Source organism: Silene latifolia, chromosome X, assembly GCF_048544455.1.
Source record: "Silene latifolia isolate original U9 population chromosome X, ASM4854445v1, whole genome shotgun sequence".
Lineage (NCBI taxonomy): Eukaryota > Viridiplantae > Streptophyta > Magnoliopsida > Caryophyllales > Caryophyllaceae > Silene > Silene latifolia.
In genome coordinates this window covers 342,607,470-342,626,284 of record NC_133537.1, presented here as the reverse complement: position 1 = coordinate 342,626,284, position 18,815 = coordinate 342,607,470, and the positions used below count along the sequence as shown (strand labels likewise).

The 18,815-nt window shown below is 36.2% G+C and overlaps 1 protein-coding gene and 1 long non-coding RNA gene across 2 annotated transcripts; one reads left to right on the top strand and one right to left on the bottom strand.

The window, feature by feature from the left end:
* Positions 1-5,155: 5,155 nt before the first annotated feature.
* LOC141622714 (uncharacterized) lies at positions 5,156-7,294 on the top strand. Its single transcript, XR_012533070.1, has 4 exons — positions 5,156-5,454; positions 6,231-6,442; positions 6,843-6,929; positions 7,101-7,294. It is a non-coding gene; the product is annotated as an uncharacterized LOC141622714 (long non-coding RNA).
* A 672-nt stretch (positions 7,295-7,966) lies between these two features.
* Positions 7,967-9,525, bottom strand: LOC141622712 (uncharacterized). Its single transcript, XM_074438718.1, has one exon. The coding sequence runs from the start codon at positions 9,388-9,390 to the stop codon at positions 8,008-8,010; it is 1,383 nt and encodes a 460-aa protein (XP_074294819.1). The 5' UTR covers positions 9,391-9,525; the 3' UTR covers positions 7,967-8,007.
* Between the last annotated feature and the right edge of the window lie 9,290 nt (positions 9,526-18,815).

Sequence of the window (18,815 nt, the reverse complement as noted above, 5' to 3'; positions counted from 1 at the left end):
ACTTCCACTATCTCACTTGTTATTTGTCTTATTATAAAAATGCTGATATATTTGACCCATCTATAACTTTAGGCAGATAATATTCATCCAAAGTGAAATTTTGTGTTTTTATTTAAGGCAATAATATCCGTTTTAGATATAAGAGAAGTCAAATATGATACACCGTAGAAATAGTAATAGAGTTGCACATGAATTGGCACATCTATGCCCAATAGGTTGTAGCGAGTTCTTTAACAATGCGACTTTTCCGAGTTGTATTGATAACTTTGTTAAGATTGATTTGAATGAAAGTTTATAAACCCGTTTTGGGGTTTATTTAAAAAAAATATGAGACACCGTAGATTGACGCAAAAGTAAGATACTTAGAGACTAACAATATTCGCAAATTCTTGTTTTAGATGGTCACTTTTTGTCTGAAACTTCAGACGGACATATGAGACCATTTTATAGTTAAATGTAACCACAATGACACAATCGTACACACAATGTTACAGCTTATGATAACTTATTTTTCAATAATGGTAACATTTAGCTATAAAATGGCGGTTGCTTCATATCTGGAGTCTAGACGTTGTTCTTTCAGCACCAGGGATGCCGAGTTCCTCTGCTCCTAGCAGTAGGCGTCATTTCAAGTTCAAGACGTTGTGCAGGACGTTCGTTTTGGCTGGCTTGGCTTATAGGCAGAGTTGACAAGGTCGAAACAGTTGGTGGGGTAACATTACTTCGGGTTTTTCTGGTAAAAGAAGAATTTTAACTAAGGAGATCTTGAAGGTAATGCTGGACGGGAAATTTAACTTGAGGGCCTCACCCTGGGACGTTTTCCTTACTGAGGATAGTTCAAAGGGTCGGTCCATTGGAATCTAGTTCTGGTTCACTAGGAGAAACTGACGTGCACGAATGGTGCTTCGTAATCTCCTTATGCTATTTTTGTGGATTGTCAACTTTGGCCATTTTTGTCATTTCAGTGACAGTAGTGTTGTATCGGGATTGATTCGCTGTGTGAAGGTTGGTTTGTTTGTGGAGTTATGTATGCGGTCGATAGATGGGGAAATGGAGATGGCGGTGGAGACGGGGGAGGGTGATTGTTTTTTTGGGAGAGAGGGATGAGAGAAATTTGAAAAAATAAAATGGGTAGAAAAGTAATTTGTGTATGTGAAAGAGTAAATGGCGTATATGAAAGAGCAACACCCTTGATTATAACTCGGAGAAAAAGGAATACACATCTGAGGTAGTACCTCAAACCTTGTAGTTTTTGAGCATATACACATTTTTTCTGAGCATATTACCATTTATAAATATAGTTTTTGAGCAATATTATATTTTTTTAGTGTAATGTTTTAATAAATGTGTTCAAAGACTTTATATTAAAGCAAACTCAAAAACTTTAAAATAAAACTCAGAAAATAAACAATAAGAGGTACTACCTCAGATGTATAGTCTATGAACTGTTATAACTCGTGTTAATGTCTGAAACGCGTCAAACAAGAACAAGGTTTGGAACGAAACGCGTCAAACCTAGGGTTTACAAATCATGTATACGGAAAAAGCTTATGCTTTATTTCTTAATCATTCAATCCATATTAAATAACAACACAAGACTTCCTTATATAGGAGCTAATAAACGACTAATAAAAGGAATAAGGAAACAAGCTTCCTTAGACCGACTTTCCTTATTCTATACTTGTGAAACACGTTTTCTATGACAACTTTATTGCCTTATTATGCACTCCTTATAATCTTAGAAATAAATAACTAAAAGAATAAGAACAAAATAATTAAATTAGATCAGATTTAGAAAACTAGGAAACTTTCCTAATTAAAATCAAATAAGCTACTAATTAGAAAAAGTGAACTTAGGAAAGATATGATAACCAATATTGTGCTTATCTATGCACTTTCTTTAGTGCTACAAACTTCCTTTTACAGCTTCACGGACTTTTCTTGACGTCCAAGCAAAGTACTAAACTTGCCGTCCAAGTAATTGAATGAAATCATTGTTGAACCCGTAGCTGAGTCTGGCTTCTGGAGCATTCAACTGAACAGTCGTGGAGACTGGTCATTTCATCCACTTTCCGCCTCATTTTCGCATAATCCCCTCCCACTTGGAAAGGAATTGTCTTCAATTCATGACGCTTCTATCCTCCGGGATCAAATATGAACTTCAAAAACCCGGCTCTGAGACCACTTATGAATTACGATACAAATTTACGCATAAGCAGTTTAACAGAAAACGAACAATAATGAAATAAGGATATTTGCTTCGAAATCTGTCTAGAAATCGAAACAATGGGATATTTGCTCAGGTTAGACCTATAACTCAAACAATGGTGAACCATAATCAAGACCTATTGATAATAACTCGGGTTAATGCTTGAAAACGCGTCAAACAATAACAATTTTGGAACGAACTCGTCGAACCGACGTTTACAACTTTAAACGAAAAACTCATTGTTTTTATTCAATAACTCAATCTTTTACATCTAAAACAGTACAATTGAGTCTCTATTCATACAAATAGACCGACTTGCTAAACAAGCGAAAATAAACTTAAAACACGCTGAAACTTACCTAAACTCGACTTTCCTAGAACTAATACAATTGCCCTATTTTTCTTATTCGATAATTAGGAAATAAATAAAATAACGAGCTGCAATTTTAAGTTGCTTATTCCTAAACGATAATACTTCGAATACTAAAAATATTAATTGAGATGACGACATTAATTACTTGACTTCGAGCTAAACTTGAGCTAGTCTGCGTCCTCGTTTTGCATCGTCATTTTTGGATCAGTCGGCTCTATCGTCTTTCTTCTCTTACTCTCGTCCTCGTGAGCCTCATTCCCGTCACAACAACTAGACTTCAAACCTCCATCATCATCGCTGACTTGACTCTCGCTCTCGCTCTCCCTCTCTTTTCCTAATCTCTCCTTCAACTTCCTTTTCAAGCTTTCGACATTCTTATTCCTTTCTTTCTTTGATTTATCCATCTCGTCCTCACGCTCCTTTACCGCCTTCTCCCTCTCTTCCAACACTTTGAGGCGTTCATTGAGTTGCGACTCTTTAGACTCCAATTCCGCGGAGAGCTGGCTAATCCTACTCTCCTCCAATTCAACTCTCTTATCGTTCTCTATAATTCGCTTCTTTGACAACTCGATAAACTCCATCCACTTCTTCACTTCCTCTTGTCTCTTCTCCAATTCTTCGAGTTTCTTACTCAACGATATCTCAGAAGATAACAACGTTGTTTGCAAATTATCTAACACCTTCTCCTTTGACTCAAGTTCCTTCCTTCGACTTGCACTAAACTCATGAGCTTTGCCTACTAAAACTTGCAATTTCCCCCATTGTTGGACTAAACCATGGAACGAACTCGTTCGCCCTTGTGAAACCCCCGACAATGCCAAGAGTTTTTGAAGGGTGTGGCTGGCCGTCTTTAGGCCTGCTGCAACTTGCTCTAACTCCGACATTTATAATTAAATCAAGATGAATTTTTTTTTTTTTTTTTGCAAAGATGCTAATCTTTTGAACTAACTAATGGATTATAGAACTAAAATAATAAATTGTGAAAAGTAATTATACAAACTACAAAGTATTTATACATATGTGAGAATTTAATTGCCAAAAAAAAAAGAATTACTAAATCGGATAGAATTAGGAAAGTATCGAAAAATTAGTAATTTCTCCTATTACTTTCTTGTTTAGGACCTGTGAGAATTTAATTGCCAAAAAAATAAGAATTACTAAATCGGATAGAATTAGGAAAGTATCGAAAATTTAGTAATTTTTCCTATTACTTTCTTGTTTAGGACATGGAAAGTCTGTTACCAGCTAGCTATAAGCAATTATTTCCAAAATTCTAATCTAAAATTCCACCAAACAATTAACACAAACAATTAATAAAGGGATTTACTAAATGCCGCGCACCAATTTACACAAAAATTTCGAGATGCATAGAGGCTGACTTCCAAGAGACCTAAGCCACATTCCCAGCAACAATCCGGTCCGGTCTAATTCATAACAGAGACGGTTGGAGATGCCCCGCAATGAAAAAGACCGATAACTAACATTTTCCGGTTAGATAGTTAACTCCTCTATCTACAGCTAAAAAACCGTGTTACAGTTTAGGACCGATCCATCACATGTTTATTCAGATACGTTCTCAAGCAATTTGCATCCATATTTGCGCAGGCAGATTCGATCTCACTGCAAACATTCGTGACATCCGTCTCTGGTTGTGAGAGCACACTGTTTCCTTGGGAAAATTAAGCCAGGGATGTAAAATCATTACTAACAAACATAAGAAATAGATGAAAACACCAAAGCTGAAAGTACAGTTAAATATTCCCTCCGCCGCAATCATTTTTTTAGCTTTTAATTCTTTTTGAGGGGTATCTAAATCAAACGTAAACAAATGATTACTCATTTTAGGAAGAGCAGGCGATTCAACCAATGTGAGAATATGAAGAGACCTTCTCAGAAGTATTTACAAATAGTGACGACTGACGATTTTGAATTCTGGTTCTTGGGATTTCACAGTTACAGGAAAATGTTAGACTGTGTACAACAAACTGTCTCCCAATCTTAATAATTCCCTCTTCTAGCTAATGTTTTACCGAGAGAGAATATTCCGTTAAATCAAATTATTAGCTAGAAAATGAGCCTAATTGCTAAATCCCGCACCCAATTTTACTATGGTTGTCTCTATAATTGTATATACGACATCTCTAGCATCTAACAACAATCAAGATGGTGAGACAAAATCTGAAATCTCTAGCATCTTAGTCAATTCTTTACCTTTCCTTTTGTCCCAAAACCAATTACCACTAGTAGAAAAAACCCCTATAGTGGCGGTACTACCGTGGCGGTTATAATAGAAACGACGTAAAAGGTAATAAATAAACTGTTTGTGGCGGTTTTAATTAAGAACCGACGCGATAAAGAAGACTTTTGTGGCGGTTTTACTTAAAAACCGCCATTATAAGGCATTTGTGGCGGTTTTAATCAAAACCGTTGTTAATTAACGTTACATTGTGAGGAGGTTTTTGCAACGCTTCTATATAAAACCGATGCCAAATGATTATTTAAATAAAAAAAAGATATTAAAACCGATGCCAAACACTTGCTCCGTATAAGAAACCCCCAGGAAAATACTCAAAGACCCCTCAAATCCCTATTCCCATTAAAATCAACACAAATAAGAAGTCGTTATCCCCCTTCTTTGATTCCACAAGGTTGTCGTTATCGCCCCTCTTATTTGATGACAACACCGGTATCAACCACGATGCTCCCGACCACCCTCTCTCGACACCGTACTTAGGTTAATTGGGGTTTTTGTTTTAGTTCTTAATTTTAGTTCTTAATTGTTACAGATATCAACGACGACAAAGATTCAACATCGTTAATCGCCGGAGATTCGAGGGATGACAGTAATGTTGAACAATGTTGATTCGTACAGGTATAATTAATATTTAAGATTGGTTTATTTTACTATTTTGTTTGTAAATTTTTTGGGAGATTAGTGGTAGCATTTATAATTGGATGTTGTAGAAATGGTAATTTTACTTCTTCGATTCAGAGGATGATAAATTCTGGGTCTTTGGTTCTTTTTTATAGGTAATCTGGGTATATAAAACATGTTGTTTGCTTATACACTAATATATGAAGTTATGAAATTGGTTTTATTGATTTGTTATTGGTTGTATGTTAACTGTTTGATGAAATTCCTGAATGACAATATAGCTAGGACAATATAGCTACTTGACTGGTGTAACTGATAACTACCCATGCCTCAATTCTAGATTGGGAATTCCATAGTGTGATTTCCAAGTATAGTCAGTGGCGGAGGCATGAAATAGTTAACATTCACCGCTAGTATATATGTTTACCATTTAGTTGTGCTGTCAGCTTTGTCAAAAGCATCACACGTATCCGTGTATGCACTATATGGGCATACTTGGATTGAAAAAACGGGTGCATTTTGGAGAAGGCGGAGTAGATGGGTAGATTTGGTGCACATTTAGCTTAACTTTTCGGTATCCTTTAACCCTTTTAAGGGTTTTGATCTCATTGTATCAAGCACATCCACACATATTAATTATCTGTTGTTGCTCAGTGCTCTTCGGAAGTCCAGGCGAATGCAGTCTCGGGTTTATTATCTCTGTTTTGTAGTTATTTTTCCTTCATTATGATTTGATAGTATGAATTCGTAACTGATGGTTGATTGTTTTCTAGATGCAGTTTTGTGTCAAGGATTTTCTCCCATGCACTTGAAGATTCATGTACCAAGTCTGGTCTAGTACACTCGTTGTTTGTCTGTATATCTTTGTTGGATCCCTGATGGTCATCTTCCTCTTTGTTAATGCATTCTATACGAGGTCAGCATATGTACGAGGCTCCGATCGCAGTAAATCCGGAGACTGTTAATGCAATGCTACCTAGACTTGGTTAGTGTCTGAAATAATCTTTTTAACATTACTGTGTTATCTACTCATGGTTACCCATGTAGCTTCGTATAAATTTTTTTCTGTCAGCATGGCATTAAGTCTTGGTATTAGACTTACATCAAAGTCTATTTGTGGCCTCAATTCGGTCGCCGCCCCATTGATTTGGTTGATACTTCTTGGACCTTCAGAACTTTTTCTAACTAAGTTTCTTTGAACTGTGAAAGTGTCGGAGTAACATGGTCCATGGCTAATGGTGACAAAGATTTATTCTTGCATATTTTGACTGGTGTTTTTGTTCTGGCTGAATTTGAATCACTCTTTTTCCTTCTATTTTAATATATAATTCTACCAAGTGAGCATTATTGGGTTAATTGTTCTAATTTGTCCATTTTTTTTCCAGATTGTTGAGTTCATTGTTGTAAAGCTGGAAACCAAGCTGCAGACAAGGAATTCATTTTTCATTTTATTCTGACATGAAATATATTTGGTATGTGGTGCTATAATTCAAACTTTTGAGCTTTTTATCTTCTTTTTGCTTTATAAATATTTATATAGTACCCTTTTTTTCATTGTTTGATTTTTAGTAACGCTAGACGTTGATTTAATAACGCTTAGTTTGATTTTCTTACTGTGGGTTTTGTTTACTGTATCATTGCAGATCCAAGAGTAAGAGTGTCAATTGACGAGATAAAGAATGCTAAAGAGGTGTAGGATACCAAATGTATATGTAAATGTTGATTAATCTATTAAATAAGATATCTATGTGATTATTTATACACTTCGATGTAAAATTTTTGAACGTGGACATTATTGTTCTGCTAGATGATAAGAAAGTTTTTGGGTAGTTGGTTGCATTCTTGTGTATGTATTGTTTGTTCATTTCGATATTGGATTGTCAAATTTATGGGAGGTTCCTAAAGAAATTTAGGTAGCAATTTTTTTTAAAAAAAAATACCTATCAACGGTGGCGGTTCTTAAGTTAAAAACCGCCATGATAGATAATTAAAGTGATAATAGAAATATCTATGGTGGCGGTTTTCTTACAATAACCGCCACTATATATGGGTTACAGTGGCGGTTCTTGTCTAACAACCGTCGTATTATATAAGTTTATAATGGCGGTTTTGTATAACAACCGCCATTATAGGAGAGCTATAACGACGGTTGTACATTCACCTACAACCGCCGTAAAGTTTATACGACGCCGCGATAAACGACGCACCCTAAATCTCTAAAAACCGCCACAAAAGGTCATTTATAACCGCCATCGTAGGGGGTTTTTCTACTAGTGTACGCCGTAATTGATAGAGATATGTATTAAAAATATACGAAAAATGAAAATTTAACATGCAAAACGGAAGAAAAAACAATTTTTACATACTTAAAATGGAGACGTAGAGAAATTACAGAGACACACATATAAGGAAAACGTAAAGAAATGAACGGGACAGAGGGAGTACCAACCACATGAGATGAAATGATTAGTTTTTCTCTCGATTCCCATTCTTGACAATGTTCCTCGATTTCCTTAATTCCTTCCGTCTCACTTCGACAACCATAACCTTTTACTCCGGGTCTGGGGGACGGTTGAGGTCCAGAACCAGGTGTCTCGAAGGGCCGGCATCAATTTCCTTATGTCTCACCTCGACTGCCATACTCTTTTCCTCGATTTCCTTCTGTCTCGCTTCAAGAGCCATACTCTTTTCCTCAAATTCCTTCTCTCTCGCTTCGACAACTATACTCTTTTCCTCGAATTCTTTCTCTCTCGCTTCAAAAGCCATACTCTTTTCCTCAAATTCCTTCTCTCTCGCTTCGACAGCTATACTCTTTTCCTCGAATTCTTTCTCTCTCGCTTCAAAAGCCATACTCTTTTCCTCAAATTCCGTCTCTCTAGCTTCAAAAGCTATACTCTTTTCCTCGAATTCCTTCTCACTTGCTTCAAAAGCCATACTCTTTTCCTCGAATTCCTTCTTTCTCGCTTCAAAAGCCATACTCTTTTCCTCAAATTCCTTCTCTCTCGCTTCGACAGCCATACTCTTTTCCTCGAATTCTTTCTCTCTCGCTTCAAAAGCTATACTCTTTTCCTCGAATTCTTTCTCTCTCGCTTCAAAAGCCATACTCTTTTCCTCAAATTCCTTCTCTCTCGCTTCAAAAGCCATACTCTTTTCCTCAAATTCCGTCTCTCTAGCTTCAAAAGCTATACTCTTTTCCTCAAATTCCTTCTTTCTCGCTTCAAAAACCATACTCTTTTCCTCGAATTCCTTCTCTCTCGCTTCAAAAGCCATACTCTTTTCCTCGATTTCCTTCTCTCTCGCTTCAAAAGCCATACTCTTTTCCTCGAATTCCTTTTCTCTCGCTTCAAAAGCCATACTCTTTTCCTCGAATTCCTTCTCTCTAGCTTCAAAAGCCATACTCTTTTCCTCAAATTCCGTCTCTCTAGCTTCAAAAGCCATACTCTTTTCCTCGAATTCCTTCTCTCTCGCTTCAAAATTGATACTCTTTTCCTCGATTTCCTTCCGTCTCAACTCCAACTCTTCGGAACGCTCTCGATTTTCCTTCTCCCTCGCCTCCAACACTTCGAGACGTCGACTTAAATGGAGTTCCTTCAATCCAAGCTCAACTCCTCTCTCACTCAATAACTTATCAACCAACTCAACTTGATCATGCCACTCTCTTACCAGCTTCCCTTTCATCTCGACCGCTTCGATACGCTTCATCAACTCCTTCTCCCTCTCCTCCATCTCTACCTCCTTCTTCTCAACCTCCTCGACATGTTTCTCTAATGAAGCTTGAGCTGAATTAAATGAACTCTGCAATGTCCGCCATTGTTGAGCTAACGAAATTATGGAAAAACAATGTGATTGAATTGAGCTTACAACATCTATAAAATCGTCAATTTCTGTTCTCGAAGGTTGTTGTTGTTCCATTAATGGAGGTAACATGGACATTGTGAATTGAAGTTCAAATTAAGTACAATTGAGAAATTTGGGGGAAATTGAAACCCTAGAAATTGGTGAATGTAGCTAAAGATGTATGTCAGAGAAACATTTCATTTTGATGAAAGTATTTGCAGAAAAAATGGAGGTGCCAAAAGGTGGGGTCATGTTCTTAGTAGTACAGTACTATTTAATTTGACTCGTCACAAGTTTGACGGATATTATCGGCAATAGGTCTTGGTATAGACGGGTGGGGCGAACAGACGGGTAAAGACCTCTCATAAAATGGGTAGGGGGATAAAGTGGGGCATCCCCCATGTGCTTCCCACTTTATGGCAAATGGGTATTTTGTGAGGGGAAATGGTATCCGTCTATACGTATAGACGGATAGTGTCCGTCTATAATGAGAATTTGGGTATTATCGGTCACAAATGTGAATTGAATTGTCCTTAATTATACTTAGAGATGACAATTATTCACACGACCCGAAAACACGACACGAACCCGACACAAATTAGCGGGTTAGGGTCAAAATGTTATGACTCATTTAAGTAATTGAGTTGACACGAACACGACACGAAACTTAAATGGGTCGGGTTAGGGTTGAGCTCTTTTGACACGAACCCGACACGAATAACCCGCTTATTTAAAAGTGTCATGATATATTTGGGTTGAATCAATAATCAACCCAAACAACTTAAAAATAAGTATTTTCATTCCTCATTTTTTGTATAATAGGCTTATAAAACTTATTTTATTTTATTAGTTTATTGGCTTAAATGGGTTAAGTGAGTTAAAAAGGGAGTTGCTTTTTGTCGCCCGTGTTTTACTAATATCGCCCGGATTAGGACCTTGATTTTCCAATTCTACCCCTTATCTACAATTATTAACTTTACAATTCTATCTCATCAACTTTCCACTATTATTTATCTCCAAATTAACTCCATTGCATGAATTAAAAAATTTCAATCATGAACAACGACAATTCACAAGCGAGAAACGAGAAATTAATCGAATTCGAACACTTTCTTCAATATTCATTTTCGAACTTCATTAGTAAATTTACGTGCGTATGGACTGTAGTTGAACAATGGATTGAGTAATAATAATCCTGAGAAAATCATCGTAAACTAAGAATCAAACCACAACATACAATTCATCATACACAGATACACTATGCCAAACCTTCAAACTACCACCATATCAACATTAAAGCACCCCAGAATTGAGCAATGCAACGGAGATGGCGACAACAGCAATGGCAACTCCTAGCAACCAGACTAAGGCTGAGTTCGTGCGTGTTCGACGACAAATCCCTGGTTTGTTCGTATCCCAAACACGACATAACCACGCTCTGTGCGTGTTCCAAAGACGACGCACCCATCGACAAAACGTGTTGATTACACGACCTATACATGGTGTTGAGGTCTACTTTAGACGACTCAAACCATGGTGTGGTCGTCAGATTTAAACGACCCCTGCTGCTCTGCGACGAAACCGTAAATCGAATCGAATTTTCCATTTCTAAAATTCATTCCCTTAATTGTAAAATATAATCATTCGACTATTATAGTGTGGAATTTACATTTGAATTACGAATAATACATGGTGATTTTCCAGAATTTGCAATTGAATTACACTACTCCATTGATTACTATATACCTAATTACAACAATTAATGAATTAGAAATTAAAAAGAGTAATTCGTCTTAATTGTTGCTATTGTTGTTGCTGAGTCTTAATTGTTGTTGTTGATGCCAAATGGTTAAGCAATTTCAGAAGTCAGGTGGGGGAATAGGGGAAGGGAAACGTAGGCTGAGTATTAGGATGTTCAATGTTGAAGGGTAATTTCGTAAGGATGTCAATTGTATAAGGGTAATTTAGTAATTTATTCGGGCGATATGAGTAATTGTCGGGCTAAAAGATAAATGGGTTAAACATGACCTGCTAAAAGATAAATTGGTTAAACCGGTCGGGTTGAGTTATAGAAAAAACTAAATGGGTTAGGTTAGAGTTGAGACAAATGACCCGTTTATGTAATTGGGTTGGTTTAGGGTTGGGGTAGTGGTTACCCGTTTAAAGTTGACACGAACACGAACACGACCTGGTTTGTTTGCCAGGTTATACTCCGTAAATTATATTCGTGCCATTTGACTTTATGCAGTTTTAATGGTAAAAATTAATTTTGAGTTTTAAAAAGTCTAAATTCTCAAAAAGAAACGATTAGTTCGGGTTCAGGTATGAATAGAGGGATTTGATTTTAATTTTTCAACTCTGAATTTGGATATGTTTTTTTAATTAGCGGATCAAGTACGAGTTTTTGAAGGTTGGATTTGAATTGAATTTTTGTTTCTTCTAGTCGATTCGATTTTGGTTTGAATTCGGCTTTGACAATAGTACCTATCAAATTATTTTGATAAAACTCGAATTACAAATTGTTTCTATGCATTATTAAATAGACCGATAAATAATTGGTAACTTTTGATCACCTTATACCAAAAGTGGTACTCTATTCCATTTCATTTTTATTGTCGTAATTTGACTAAAGTCATATTCAAAAACAAATTGTGAAATATCATAAGGGTGGTGCTCATCCATGGACGGATTTTACTCTTTCATGGACGTAAATGACCATAATACCCCTTTTATGTTAATGATTTATTTTTAATACCCTTCTTTCATTCTCTCTCTATCCTCTTCATTTACTCTTTTCTCACGCTAACTACAACCATCCAACCATTACCCATCAGCCACCATCTACCACCCTCACCGCCACCTCCCTTGCGCCACCGACTGGCCTTGACAACCTCCTCAAACCGGCCATCAGACGATCTCACAGATTCGTCTACCACCCATATAACCCCTTCCCTAGCTAACACCACCAAACCCTCTGCCACCGCCGAGAGACGGCGAATCATGAATAACACCAGAGCACCCTGGACACTGTACTTATCGTCCACATGTTTCATTTTTTACCGTTTTTCTTTATTTAAGAATAACTCCAATTTTTATGAAACCTATTTATTTGCCAGAAGCTTCAATTACGTCACGTGTTCTTTAAAATACTTTTTTTTTTCTATTGTTATTCTGGAGCAATGGTGAAGATATGGTCAGCTCGTCTGAGATTGACCCATCTGCGAAAGTTGAACTGCCACTCTCGTTCTCTCTGAAAATTCATTCATTTTCATAGGCCTGATCATTCATTGTGCTATGGTGAAGTCGAGTATGGGGCGTGCTACTATTGCAGTCACTTATATCGCTTTATGAAGTGTGCTTGTTCGTCATCTGTAAGAAAAGATAGGAGTAGGAATAATACTCAATCTCAACTGCAGCACACATGTGCTGGTTCGTAATCGTTTCTCGGCTTCTCGCCTTGAGCAGGTGGGCTATAAACCTGAACAGACACGTTCCCTTCAATTATTCCAGTGAACTAACTATGCGCCTTCATCCTTTATTTGCATATGGAGAGCTAAAAAACCAGTCCATGGCCAAATAACGTCTAAATAAGTAAAGTGGACACTCAGCAGATTCCCTTCCTCATTTGCAGGAATCCAAACTGGTGGTTCTTCGATATACCCGATCACACCCATCCCATTCAGAATAAGATAACACGCATATCACCATCATAGAGCGGTTGACGACAAAAAGGCCAAGAATAAGGGCAATCTGTGGAGTCCAGCACACTAGGAAAGATGCTCGCCCGTCGGCGACGGCCGCTGTACCTCCCCCCAACGCCGTGACGGTTTAAACAAACCCTTATTTTCAGACGCCCCTCTTTACCCCTACCCTGCCACCAGCAACATCACCGACACAACTGCCGACGGACGACGTGCCTCTCCCCAACGTCGTTGACAGCCGCCGTCCGTCACCATCAACCCAACACCGGCGACGGTTTAAACAAACTCTAATTTATTAATTTTAATTCTTTAATTCGATATAATAGAATTAATTAAATTAAAAATTAGAATTATTACTTGATCGATACGATAATTATCATCCACAATTGTATAATTTGACGGACTTGATTAATTTTGTGGATTTGAGTAATTTTGTGAGGAGAGAATTAGAGAGATTTTTTTTCTATCAAAGGGCATAGTATGGAAAAAAAATGAAAAAAAGTCCATGAAAGAGTAAAACTCGTCCATGAATGAGCAACTACGTATCATAAATACCCATGACCAATGAACTTAAATACAAAATATAAGCAAAATGTATAAAAGAGGTAATTTAACTAGGAGTATATTTAGTGATTTAGAAATTTCCTATCTACTAAATGAATAGGCATCCTCACAATTTTTTCCTTTAAAAAGCATATTTCTAAATAAGATAGCTAATGACAAAAACCCATGTATATATTAACTATGTAAGATAACTAATAATTATAATAATTTATTTCATTAAATTATTATCTTTTAATCAAATTATATATTTTTTTTTATTAAACTCTAATCTATAATCTTTTAATTAAAATATTTTAATAAAAAAATTGTATCAAACTATGATTTACTAATATTTTACTGATTCTATTATCTGAGAATGATTTGACTCATACTATGTCTAAAACAAAATTATAAACCATTTTAATTACATTTAAGACAAAAAATTGAACAAATTATAAATTGAAATCATTAGCTTTGCGGTATAAACAAATATTATTTACAAAAATACATTTCAACATGCTACTCAATTCTTTTAATTAAATTTTAATTTCAACTTTTTATTTCTCAAAGCAAAATGCAATGATGAGAAAAACGAATAACTAACGAGATAACACTACTATATATCTAATTTAGTAGAAATAAAAAAAACTTTATAAGTCGTGCATTAATGCACGGGATCTAACCTAGTAGAATAATTAATTTGAAATATAAAAAGCAAAAGAAAAGGACAATAAAAGTGGAAGAGAAGGAGTACAAGATGTATCATATGAATGACTCCATGAAGAACACAAATTCTCATTTGTGCTTTAGTGGTGACCTAATTGATTTACTTAGCATTATCGTCATGAATTTAAATGCATTTGATGAACACAAATTATCATTTAAGACGAACATAATTCACACATAGACAAAAACAAAAAAATATATATTAATATTAGTGAAAGGTTTGTCCCATTAGTAAATTTCCCTTTGCCCTTGGGCGATAACTGTATAATCTTGAATAGTGGATTAATACGTGTAATTTGGGGTTAGAATTGAATAGTCTAGATTTTGTGAAGCGAGCCGTACACGTGGTAGAAAAACCGGGAGAAAACAAAACGTGACATGGTATGGCCTTCTGAACGACTCAAATTGAAGTATTACAACGGTTTTCGAGATTTCAGAGTGCAGGAACAAAAATGTCCGTAAATTACGCGGATGGTTCCTCTGGTCAGATAAAATGGCCACGCAAATTTTGAAAAATAACAGTGGACGTTTGAGGTGCCGATATGCGATAAATAACCAGGTTCGGCCGTAAATCGCATAATCGTGAACAATGGATTAATGCTTGTAATTTGGGGCTAAAATTGAATAGGCTAACTTCTGAAGAAACCCCGGGCTTGTGGTAGAAAATTCGGGAGAAAAAGAAACTTGACCCGGTATGACCTTTTGGACGACTTAAATTGAAGTGTATATTACACGATTTTCGGGATTTCAAAGTGTCGGAACGAAAATGGTCGTAAATCACATGGTCGGTTTCTAGGATCGGATAAAGCGTTCATGCAAATTTTGAGAATCAACAGAGGACGTTTGTGGTCGCCAACATGGGATAAACCAGCCTTGGCCCTTGGGCGATAATCGGATAATCCTGAATAAGGGATTAATACTTGTAATTTGGGGCTGAAATTGATTAGGCTAGCTTCTGAAGTGACCCCGGACACGTGGTAGAAAAACCAGGAGAAAAAGAAACGTGACCTGGTATGACCTTGGAAACGGCACAAATCAAAGTGTATATTACACGTTTTTTGAGATGTCAGAGTATCGGAACAAAAATGTCTGTAAATCACACGAATGGCACCTCAGGTCAAATAAAGTGGCTAAACAAATTTTGAGGACCAATGGAGGACTATTGAGAGTAACGATGTGCGATAAATAACCAGCTTTGGGCGAAAATCGCATAATCGTGAACTATGAATTAATACTTGTTATTTGGAGCTGAAATTGAATAGGCTAACTTCTAAAGCGACCCCGGACACGTGTAAAAACCAAGAGAAAAATAACGTGACGCTGTCCAACCTCTAGAACGGTTCAAATTAAAGTGTATATTACACGGTTTTCGGAATTTCAGAGTGCCGATATAAAAATGTCCATAAATTACACGAATGGTTCATCGGTTCACATAAAGCGGTCACACAAATTTTGAGAAGTAACAAAGGACGTTTGAGGATGGCGAGTCCCTTGTGAGTGGACAGGTTATCCATCACAACTCACAAGTTTGTGACGGGTCAAATATCATCCACATGAGTAAATAAGACAAAAGTAAGTTTGTCTAGAGAATTATAAATGACTTGTCTTATCTATCCAAATGAGTTTAATTTGACCCGTCGCAAATGAATATTTTTGGTGTTATCCCATTAATATTAGTGTGCAGTAGCGGAGCCAGGATTAAAGTTTAGGGAGGACGGAAAATTTCTAGGGTGACAAAATGGTTATGATATAAGGTACATTTGAAAAACAATTCGGAGATTTTAACTAAAAATTTCGAAAATTTAATCCGCCAATGGGGCGAGTGCCGTTTTATATCCGTCTTAGACCATCCCCAAGCAAGGTCAATTGCTTGGTCATGACCTTGCTTGGTCATGGTTAATAACTTAATTAAGCTAATTAATTGGTGACCAATGTGTTAATTTGTGATCAAATACAATAAAAGGTCAATTTGTGACCATACTTGAACAAAATTGACCACTTTTGTGACCTCATATGTGGTCAAATTCTATTGGTGGAACAATTAAAAAATACTCCCTCGCAGTCACTATAATGTTCCCTCTTTCCCGAAACAGATTATTCAACTAATGTTCCCCTTTCTATTTTTAGTAACTTTTACTCTTATTTTATTCATTCCTATTTCCTATCATCAAACCCCACGCAACTCTTTTACTCCTTGTGGAGTCTATTGATCGAATACGAAAGAGGGGGGGGGGGGTGAATTGAGTATTAAAAACGATGACCGCTTTTTCGAAATATATGATATAAATTAATTACTTGATTTTATTGATTAAAATCAACTAATTAAATTATTAACAATAAACACAAAATCGAAATAACAATAATAAAGAGAGAGAGAAAGAGAGACACACAGGATTTTGAAGTGGTTCAGTTTCACAAGTCGAAACCTACGTCCACTATTCTCGATTAATAATTTTTAGTACCTTTCTCCGGATTACAAAAATTACCAATCCACTCGTATAATCAACTATATGATTATAACTCAGATTGAGTATCGCTAAATACTCTAGGTTGCTCTTACGTTAATAAGAAAAATACAACGATAAATACTAATCTCACGTTATGCGAGTGAGTATACTATCCTTGTGTATTTAATATCCAATAACGATTTTTCTTCGAGTGATTGACAAATATGATGCGTGATTTTTGTATAAGCAAATATGTAAATAAGAATTAAAGCTCAAATGAATTTGCTTAAAATATTTTTCTCTCTTTGAAATTTGTAGATGTGTGTGTCAACCATTATTGTTGAATGAATGAGAGTATTTATAGTAGAGAGGATTAGGGTTTGGAATGTTCTGGAATTAGGGCATAGGAATGTTCTGGAAACAAATGACTTGAAGAACAAGAAAGAAACAAGGAAGGAGTTTGGCCTCCCTAGGGATTCGGCCACCCTAGGGTTTCGGCCTCCTAGGGGTTCGGCCCACCTAGGGTTTCGGCCTCTAGGGTTTGGCCGGCCTCTAGGCCTCCAACGGTCCATTACTTGCTTCTTTAGCCCGCAACAAATCGAGATAGAATTTAGTTAAAGCCCTAGGTTGCATGACGATATAAATATCGTATTACAAACCAATAGTTTATTTAACTTAAATTCTAATTAATTAATTCCAACCAAATAAATACTCTCTTATTTTTAAAAACCATTAAAAATATATTTTCCAAAAATTAACGCATCATTTTTGTCTAGCAATGAAGTTATGTCTATTAGGTCATAACTTCACTAACCTTTAAATCAAACAAAGTAAAACCATTACCGAATGACGACCTATACTATCTAATCTTCAGATCTTTCAAGACACGAATCGTCTCTTCACAAGTCTCTCATCTTGAGTCTCGTGGTTGTTGTTTGGTCTTGATCTTGCTTGAATACCTCGATCAAGTGTATTTGAAGTTGTACCTCCTTGGTCCAAACTTCAAGCTTGCGTCTTGTAATTGTTCCTTTCTAAATTAAAACTTAAGCACACAATTACACGCATATGTTTATATATTAAGTCCACATACAAATCATTACTGTCATTATCAAAACAATTAATTAGGACTAAAGGTCCAACAAATTCCCCCTTTTTGATGATGACAAGTCTCCTATGATTTGTGTCTAAGTCTAGTTCCCCCTCAACATAATACTTCCCAAATTATAGAACAGTTGAGCTCAGAAACTAATAACCTTTTCAAAGTTATAACTATAGAACGCCATGAGAGAATTAACTTTGAGACGGTCGCAAATCATAAAAACAATTCCCCCTCTTGGCATCATTGAAAAGATAAGAACAAACATAAAACGACCAGAATAATATATTATGAGACAAGAAATAATCATGAAAACATATTATATTAAACGTAATCTAGTTCTTAATTAGCATAATAATATTATAAACTGAAATCACACAAGGAATAATGCGGAAATGAAAAGGCTAATATCCATAAGAATGGATTTTTATTGAGAGCAAGGATTTAAAAGATAAGGCTAAGGTGAATGGATTAGGGCAAATCGATCAAGGGTAGCGAGGGCTCGGTGGGTTCGACCTAGGACGGGTACGGTACTCCAAGTCCTCGAGTCGTGCATGACAATGGTCTAGAAGTGCAGCTTGAGCAGTTAATCGAGTATCAAAGTTACCAATCCTCAAAGTCATTGCTTTAACTGCTTCATATATTGTTTGCATTTCAGACCTCATCTCCTTCCCAGATTGCAAAAGATCATCACCAAATTTAACCAAACTGGCCATACCTTCCTTTATTTGAACAGACTCAGAGTGAGTTCGTACCGCGGCCTTACAAACACTGTCGAGGCGCGTTTCAAACCGTGACAATACGGTTTTGATGTGAGCATTGCTAACTTCACTTGGTCCACAAGTATCAATTCTCCTTTGCTTTGTAATTAGGTCAAGCAATTCTTCCAATTTCTTGTCTTGTTCATTAATTCGTCCAAGAATAGAAGTAAAGTTTGAATCCATCTTTGAATCCAACATATCAAAATTCACATTGCTTTTTCCTTCTTTTTCTCCTTTTTCTCCTTTT

Coding starts and splice junctions, on each gene's coding strand:
- LOC141622712 (XM_074438718.1), bottom strand. CDS start 9,390: ATGTCCATGTTACCTCCATTAATGGAACAACAACAACCTTCGAGAACA.